This window comes from Triticum dicoccoides, chromosome 5A (genome assembly GCF_002162155.2).
Source record: "Triticum dicoccoides isolate Atlit2015 ecotype Zavitan chromosome 5A, WEW_v2.0, whole genome shotgun sequence".
Taxonomy (NCBI): Eukaryota; Viridiplantae; Streptophyta; class Magnoliopsida; order Poales; family Poaceae; genus Triticum; species Triticum dicoccoides.
In genome coordinates this window covers 32,713,583-32,722,712 of record NC_041388.1, presented here as the reverse complement: position 1 = coordinate 32,722,712, position 9,130 = coordinate 32,713,583, and the positions used below count along the sequence as shown (strand labels likewise).

The following is a 9,130-nucleotide window of genomic DNA, read 5'->3' as shown; positions in this document are numbered from 1 at the left end:
CCAGTTCTTTTATCCAGTCCCTTCCCTGCCCACTCCGTCTCCCTGCACCCTCCTCTCTGACTTCCTGCATGCTGCTCCATCAATTTGCTTCTAAGATCATTTTCTCTTCGAGCTTCAAGACTCTCTCCGAGGTCATGTCCCCGAGGTGTATCAGTCTTATCTCTTGCTTTGTTTGGGCTAGAGACCTCACCCCCATTCTAGAATAGGTCTTAGTTGGTTAGTGGCGTGAGTGGAATGGCCACATGGGTGCTCACCCCTGTGTATATATGTTACACATTGAGTTAATGAAAAGTGAGGCCGTGAGGGCTGAGAAGAAAAACATGTAGCCACCGTGGGTCACCAAGGAAGTGCCTTTGGCAAAGCTGTTCCTCTTCCTTGGTTCATGCGTTGTGTGTGTGTGCGCGCGCGCGCGTGTGTGTGTGTGTGTGTGTGTGTGTGTTCTTGTGTGAATTAAAGCAACAGAGAAGAGAGAGTTGAGTTGTGTGAGATAGAGGAAGAAGAAGAGTGGCGCTGCAACGCGAGGAGGCGGTGCCAACATGACTGTCCCACAAAAAAACCCATTCGGCCCCTCGCTCGGAATTCTAGCTCAGTCACTTCTCTCTCTCGCACCGTCCTCTCCTCTCCCCTCTCCGATTCTGATCCACTCCGGCGCAATGTCCAACTCCGGCAACGACTCCGGCTCCGACCTCAACGCCGACGAGGAGCTGGCCCCCGCCGCATTGCATCGGAGAGGTCCAAGGTGGACACCGGGAGCAGCTCCGGATCTACAGCGTCGCCATAGCTGTCGGAGCTGGAGCCTCCCGGCCTGCGCTCAACTCCAGCAGGACAGCGCAGTCCGCACGGCCCCTGCCGCGTCCCCTTCCGCCACCAGCCGCTCCTCCGCGCGGGCAGCGGTGGGTGGTAGTGCCCGTACCGCCGGCCCGCACCCGCACACCTGAATAGGAGAGGCGTGTTGCCCACCGCGAGAGGGAGGCGGCAGCGTGGTCTGTGCGCCGTCACCACGGGATGCCGGTGGAGCCCGACGAGGACGAGCGGCTCCTCGGGTCTACCGCTAGCCGCTCACGACGGCGGAGTCGGATGCTCGCCGCCTCCGATGGAAGAACGCAAAGGCGCTCTAGGTAGCCATACAGCAGCCAGAGCAGGAGGCAAATGAGGCAGTGTCGGAGGCGGCTCCGATCGCCAAGTTGAAGCGACAGCATGACAGAGCCGTCTGATGGATGAAGGGCTTGTTCGTCCTCTTCGACTCTGACTCCGACAACATCAGCTCCACCTCCGACGACGACGACCAAAAACCTCCACCCGCCACGGATGCCTACAGCTACGCCGTCGACCGAAAGGGGAAATGCCGGGCAGGAAAGTCGTGAAGAAGCTCCCTCTTATGTTTAATTATAGTTTTTAGTTGTTGAACTTGTCCGACGATGAACTGGGGTGATCTATTGGATGATATAAAATGGGTTTATGTGCATTTCGTTGTCCGTTTGATGTTGATTTCTCCGTTCGTTGTTTGATCACGTAGAGTAGTTCATCAGTTGCATGCGTAGTATGGATATAGGGTACCAAATATGATATACGCAAATATGAAGAGAAAAATTTAAAGTGTGACCAGTCAGTGCCAGTGGACACGTCCGGACATGTCCACAAAAGTTTGAGGAGTTCGATTTGCTGTCTGCGGTTGTAGATGCTCTTAGGACCCTGTGGGAGCCGTAAGTGCACGTACGGTTTCCTTGAATGGAGAGCACGGAGTGGTAATGCTCTGGCTCGCCACAACACGTGAATGCTTGGCTCGCAGATTGCACCGCCACGCCTCGAGAGTCCATACCAAACTAAAATGGAGCCACAACGTACGTCACCACCAGCTCAACGGAGGTTCAGCTCAGGTCAGGTCACGTCTTACTCCGCACACAAAATTCCGAGCCAAACGGACAGATGAACACCCATGCATGGTGACTCACACAAACACCATGAGTGCATGCATACAACCACTCATGTCTCATAGTAGATGCATAGTACATACAAGAGTGACCATGATCAGTCCAAAGTAATTACATATATATCCCATTTGGAGACTGGAGTAGCAAGTAGTAACTAGCATTGATCAACAAGAATTAACACTGAGACATCAGCTACGTACCGGGCTGCAGGGGATGGGGACATGGTAGTAGTCCAGAGTCTGGCTTACTGCGAAGACGACGAGGAAGAAACAGGCGGTGGAGAGTGCCCATTGGCTGACCAGCCGGACAGCATCCGGGCACGGAGAGGTCATCTTCTTCTTGCCGACCGTCAAAGGCAGCAGAGGCATCTTGCGTCCATGTCCATGGATCCAGCCTTCTTTTGCGGAGCGTCCATGGAATGGATCCAATCGAAGCTAGCAACAACAACAACGCTGGGTTAGTTGGTTCCCTTGTATAATTCTCTGTCGTAAAAGAAGAAATCGGTCCATCTCAACTAATCTCAAGAGGAAAGGAAAGGGAAGGGAAGAAGGGCGGCCGGTCGGGGACTCACCGTCGCTGGTGGGATGGATCGTGTGCGAGCATAGCAATCCCACGACGTGTCAAGCCTGAGCTGTACCTACGCACGCATACGATGACTTGTCATCGATCGCAAAAAACCGCGGGGAAGTTGCCTCACAGCGCGTATACCCTCTTTGGCAATGCATGCAGTGGGCCGGACTCTTAGCTTCTTTGCAGCTGCACACACTCAAATGCATACAGGGGCCAAAAAGCTAGCCAGTAGCTTATTTAAGCTACAAGGTTATTTTCAACTAGTGGGATTTCTAGTAGCATACACATGTAACCCACGTTGCTTCGTGCACTACCAGCATCCATACCACTCTAACCACCGGTCAAACGGTGTCTCACTCAACATTTTGATCAGCTGGCTGGCTAGTACAAATTCGTGACTGAATCGATTGCTACTTTCTTTGTACGCTTCAATGCCATTAGCAGGTACAACATCAACTTTGAGTTACGTTAATTGTTGACGGACCGTCAATTAGATCTTTTATAGAAACCCATTCATCAGCTTATTTATCCTTGTTGAAAATGGTAGGTGGGGCTGAACATGTCTATACGTTGTCATCTACTCGCGAAGCGTGTGAACAGAAGAAAACAATGTGATGACGATTTATGGCATGTCTCCATCAAGTCATAAAATGATGGGGCATCATGTGATTTTCAACAACGCAAGTTTTCAAGCCATTATCTTGAATGAGCTTTACTTTTTTACTCTTTTCACCATATTTTTGTATAGTTCTAGATGATAACAAAGCTAAGTCAACATCACCTTATTTCTCTTTACTTTCCTGGAAAAAGATTGGATGCTCTTGAAGACTTCGTTTTCCTCTGAAAGCAACAATTCGAAATGTTGTTCAACCGCAGAGCCTAAATTGTTAGCTAGTTGCTTTAACAAAGTGAGTCGTTGACTAATTAATTTATTATTAACCCATGAAAAAACTATAAAAAGTCTATGGGCATGACAACACATTAAGCATGTTAGGCCTTGTACAATGGAAGGTGCTTAGGGGAGATGCTTAGAGAAATAAACCGGGCGTTTCTTAAGCACCGGTGCTTATTTGTACAGGATAGACGCCTAACTAAGCGTCTCTCCTGTAAAAATAGGCACCGGTGCTTCAGAAAAATTCGGTTTATTTTCCTAAGCATCTCTCTAAGCACCTCCCATTGTACAAGGCCTTAAAGTACTCTAGGCAACTCCCTACAATTTAGAGAGGAGAAAACGACCTGAGTATCCTTAAGTGGAGAATTTTACTCCTCTAAATTTTGGTCATTTATAGCAGATTCCTAAAATTAGCGGAGTAAAACTTACCGTAGATCAATCACACTTGAACGCCATCAGCAAGTGCCCTTTGACTACTCAACTTTGAGTTACATTAATTGTTGACGGATCGTCAATTGGGTCTTTTACGAGTCCATTCATTAACTTATTTTTCCTTGTTGAAAATGGTTGGTGGGGCTTCAAATGTCCATATGTTGTCATCTACTTGGAAAGCGTGTCAATAAAAGAAAGAATACGATGGCAATTGATGGCTTATGTTTCCACCAAGGCATAAAGTGATGAGGCATCATGTGCTTTCCAACAACCCAAGTTTTCAATCTATTATCTTGAGTGATCTTTATTTTCACTCTTTTGATAACTTTTTTATATATCATAGATGAGGATAACAAAGCTAAGTCATTGTCTATTGCTTTACCTTGTTTCTATTTACTTTGCGCGGAAACGGTTGGATCCTCTCCAGGATTCTGTTTTGGTCTAAAAGCAACAATTCAAATGGCGTGGGACTACTAGAGACTACATTACTAGCTAGTTGTTTTAACAAGTGAGCTGGTCATTGTTTAATCCATTATGAATACATGGAAAATCAATCAAAAGTCTGGGGACATCACAACACATTAAAAATGTAGGATCCAACATAACAAATCAAAATCCTGCCATACTAATCCTACACATGCCCACATCTCACAAATGAAAAGTCCATACCTCTAAACGGTTGTCGCTACATGACGATGTCCCAAATTAGGGCTCACTCATCATGTCATCTCCCGGCCAGGTGGGCCAGGCCAAGGATCCCCATGTTGGTTCACCAGTGGGCCACGTCGAGGCAGCCGTCGAGGCAGCCCATGGCATATTATGGGAAGGCTCCAGAAGACTTGTCGTATACTCCAAGACATTTAGAGGTCATCTACTACAGGTTCACCTTGTACGTTACCGACTAGGTTGTAACCCTAGACCCCCAAATACCTATATAAACCGAGGAACAGGGCTCGTAGACGTCACCGAATGATCACATTGTAGATCAACATGTACTTTTCACTCCATCCGAAATCAATACAACTAATTCAGGACGTAGGGTTTTATCTTCAAGGAGAGACCGAACATGGGTAAAAACCCATGCCCATGTTACCATCATGTTAAGGCTACTAGCTTGACACCCCCTACCCAAGATTTACCGGAATGAACTCCGACAATGATGGCCCATGCAGGTACCATTATGTAACCGCGGTGATTTCAATGGAGATTAAGATCGGCGAGCAGATTGGCACCAGCATGACTCATACCAAGTCAAATCTTTGTCTTCTACAACATTTTGCCTTCTTCACATATTCAATCGGCCTGCTAGGTCAGGTCTAAACATCTGTCCTAGGTTGAGTAGTCAAAGCGCGTCGCGGGTTTCCGTGGGAGCCTAGCCTTCATGAGCTGGGTGTCAGACAAGACGAAGGAAGATTGAGAGGCGCTCATTCCAACACCAATGTCAGATCGAATTAGGACATGCGCGGAGGACACTCATCGAATCCAACCATCAATCAGGATCCGACGACTCCTTTTCAAAACCTGGACGTTGAATCTGGCCAAAAGACATGAGCCCGGACTTGCGACTAATCCGGCCTCGGTAAAGTTTCCTCTGGCCCACACGTCAGGTCAGACCCAAGTGAGGCGCGAGAAAGCTATTTCGGATAAGAAATTGGAGAGTTCGTTGTGCTGATTTTCGGGATTGAAAGTTCAGGATTTGATTTAGCTTTTGTCTACAAGTTTGAAGTTTATTTTGGACTTTTTTCCCCTTAGTAACGTCCAAGGGAAGAACTCTCGGGGACAATTTCCATGCCCGAGGGGACGAGCTGCTTTCACACCCCAAGCCGTCGATTTGTTCGTCGGCCATGCGCGCATCTTCACGGGCTGGACAAGCCACAATCTCCATACCGATTCGCCTCCACCGTCCGGCTCCCCGCGACGTGACGAGGAGGTGGCTCCGTCGCAGCACCTTCTGGTGCAGCCCCTACCCCCGACGGGTGCAAGGCGGTGTCCACCTGGTGTTGCCCGAGCACCACCCATGCCGTGGTTTAGGTCGGATCCGCTAGGTGGCCACCGCAGCTCTTCGGGGATCTGATCAAATCCGTCGCCACCGCAGCTCGCTGGGGACCTGGTCAGGAGAGAGGAATGGGGAGCCGAGAAATGAACGACGTGAGAGATTATGCCATGTTCCTCGTTCGTGTGGTTTGTATGCATGCACCAGGAAATCGCAGAAACGTAGACACCTACAATGAAGATGCAGGTGGAGCGCCTACGACACTCGGCAGCACAACACCCATGCACTGTCCACACCAACATGCAGCTCGTAGGGTCACGAGCACAGATCACTATGCTGAGCATGAAGAGGTAAGGCGATGTGCAAGAGAGGTTGAGCCCTTGTCAGGACCCGTGCGTGGAAGCCGCAAGTCAAGTCACGTACGTAGCTGTTCTCCCTCTTTGTTCGGTTAATCCTCTCCCCAAGAGGATTGGAGGGGATTGGCAAGGATTGGTTCATATTTTGACTTAGAAGAGGTTTAAATCCTCCTCAAACCCCTTCAATCCACTCGGATTTACATGCAACCGAACAAGGCCTGAATGGGGAGCACATTCGTCGTAATGCTCTGCCACAACACGTGAATTCTTGGCTCGCAGATTGGTTCAGCTCAGGTTAGGTCAGGTCAGGTCACTCTCCACGGGCAGATGCACGCCCACACGGCCACACTGACTCAACGGCGGAACGGGAAACAACATTAGTGCATGCATATAACCATTCACATACATACCAAGAGTGACCACGATCAATACAAAGTACTAATTAAGTAATTATATAGCCCATCTGGTGGACTGGGTAGTAAGTGGTAGTAGTGACTAGTATCAATCAACAAGAATTAACACTGCGACAGCAGCTAGCTAGATTCACCACACTCGATCAATTGCTTTGCCCTAATCATCAGTCGCACTCAGTCCTCACCTCACGTCCCAGCATGAGGATCAGGAAGCAGAGGAGGTCGAACACCGCCAAGAAGACTATGATCAGGGTCCAGCCCATCACGGCGAAGAGGGATCCTGGGTCCGCGGCGTAGAGGAGGACGGTGGCGCGGGCGTACAGGCTGTGGCCGACGATGGCGAGCGCGCGGGCGATGTAGGCGAGGGCGCGGCGGACCCGGCGGTAGCGGCATGGGAGATGCAGAGCCAGCGTGGCCGCGGCCGTCTGTGCCGCGCCGCACCATAGCATCCCGATCCAGCCGGCGCTTTCCGCGGCGGCGTTGGCAAGGGCCACCGCGTCCGTGGGCTCGACGCACCGCAGAAAGATCCCGGACTGCAGACAAACACCCATTTTAAGATTCTTTTTGAGCAAAAAAGACCAACTAAGTGGGAGCAAAATGTCGATCATGGAGGTAGATGACGGTTCTACTTACCGGGCTGCACGGGATTTGGAAATTGAAGTGGTCGAAAGCGTGGTCGAGTGCGAAGATGACGAGGAAGAAGCAGCCGGTGGAGAGTGTCCGCTGGCTGACCAGCCGGACAGCATCCGGGCACGGAGACGCTATCTTCCTGCCCGTGGATCCAGCCTTCTTTTGCGGGGTGTCCATGTAATGGATCCAATCCAAGCTAGCTAGCAACGACAACTGCGCCGGGTTAGTTCTTGTATAATTCTCTTCCGCATCTCAAGACGAAAGGAAAGGGAAGAAGGGGAAGGGGAGGGACTCACCGTCGCTGGGTCCTCGCTTGCTGCTGGTGGCGGCCAGAGGAGGGGGGCGGGGGTCGTGTTGGAGCCTGGCCTGGAGGCGGCCGGCCGGAGGGCTGTTTAAATAGCCAAGCGACGCAGCGGGGAGCGTCCGATGCGAGCGAGAGACCCACACATACGATGATTTCTCACCGCAGGAAACTACGTATGTGGAAGTTGCCTCAGAGCGCCTATACCCTCTTTGAAAACTACGTATGTGTGATTGATTCCTAGTAAGCATACACATGTGACCCGATGGCTCATTTAACATTTTGATCAGCTAGCTAGCTAGTGCAAAATTATAACTGAATCTCTTTCTTTCTGCGCTTGAATGCCATCAACGGTTACAATCTCAACTTTGAGTTACATTAATTGTTAATGGATAGTTAATTAGCTCTTTTACGAGCCCAATCATCAACATATTTATCCTTGTTGAAAATGGTAGGTGGGGCTCCAAATGTCTACATGTTGTCATCTACTCAGAAAGCGCGACAAAAAAGAGAGAATGTGATGCCGACTGATGGCATATCTCCATCAAGGCATAAAACGATGAGGCATCATGAGCTTTTCAACCACGCAAGCTTTGTTCTCTCTTTTCATCACTTTTTTAATAACTTCTATACAAGAGTAACAAAGCCAAGTCATTCTCTATTACATTAGCTTGTTTCACTTTACTTTGCTGGAAAGAGATTGGATCCTCTTCAAGACTTAGTTTTCCTCAAAAAGCAACAATTCAAAATGTTGTTCGATCACCAGATCCTAAATTATTAGCTAGTTGCTTTAACAAAGTGAGATGGTCATTGTTTAATTTATTATTATGAACCTAGGGAAAATCTATCAAAAGTCTATGGACATCACATCACATTAAACATGTTAGAAGACTCTGGCCGATCCCCTGTAAATTAGTGGAGTAAACGACCTAGTATCCTTAAGTGGAGTAATTTTACTCCATTAAATTTTGGTCGTTTCAAACTGATCCCCCAAACTTAGCGGAGTAAAATTTACCGTAGATCAATCATGCTTGAAGGCCATCAGCGGATACAACCTCAACTTTGAGTTACAGTAATTGTTAACAGATCGTCAATTAGGTCTTTTACGAGTCCATTAATCAACTTATGTATCCTTGTTGAAAATGAGAGGTGGGGCTTTAAATGTTCACATGTTGTCATCTACTTGAAAAGCGTGTCAAAAAAAAAGAATGTGATAAGATTGATGGCTTGTGTCTCCATCAAGGCATAAGGTGATGAGGCATCGTGTTCTTTCCAACAACCCAAGTTTTCAATCTATTATCTTGAGTGAACATTATTTTTCACTCTTTTGATAACTTTTTTATATATATCAGGCGAGGACAACAAAGCTAAGTCATTTTCTATTGTTGTGCCTTGTTTCTCTTTACTTTGCCGGGAAGAGGTTGGATCCTCTCCAGAATTCTGTTTTGGTCAAAAAGCAACAATTCAAATGTCGTTGGACTGCGTGAGCCTTCATTACTAGCTAGTTGCTTTAACAAGTGAGATGGTCATTTTTTAACCTATTCTGAACACATCGAAAATCAATCAAAAGTCTCGGGACATCACAATACGTTAAACTTGTAGCATCCAACAT

General features: G+C 48.2%; 1 protein-coding gene across 1 annotated transcript; it reads right to left on the bottom strand.

The window, feature by feature from the left end:
- Positions 1 to 6,585: 6,585 nt before the first annotated feature.
- LOC119296872 lies at positions 6,586 to 7,565 on the bottom strand. Its single transcript, XM_037574900.1, has 3 exons — positions 7,514 to 7,565; positions 7,221 to 7,417; positions 6,586 to 7,120 (listed from the first exon to the last, which is right to left on the bottom strand). The coding sequence occupies exons 2-3, from the start codon at positions 7,392 to 7,394 to the stop codon at positions 6,752 to 6,754; spliced, it is 543 nt and encodes a 180-aa protein (XP_037430797.1). The 5' UTR covers positions 7,395 to 7,417; positions 7,514 to 7,565; the 3' UTR covers positions 6,586 to 6,751.
- Between the last annotated feature and the right edge of the window lie 1,565 nt (positions 7,566 to 9,130).

What these genes read in the sequence shown, in the direction of transcription:
- LOC119296872 (XM_037574900.1), bottom strand. Translation starts at nt 7,394, where the DNA reads ATGGACACCCCGCAAAAGAAGGCTGGATCCACGGGCAGGAAGATAGCG. An exon ending in TCCAAATCCCGTGCAGCCCG is followed by an intron (nt 7,121 to 7,220) that starts GTAAGTAGAACC and finishes GTTTGTCTGCAG; the next exon opens with TCCGGGATCTTTCTGCGGTG.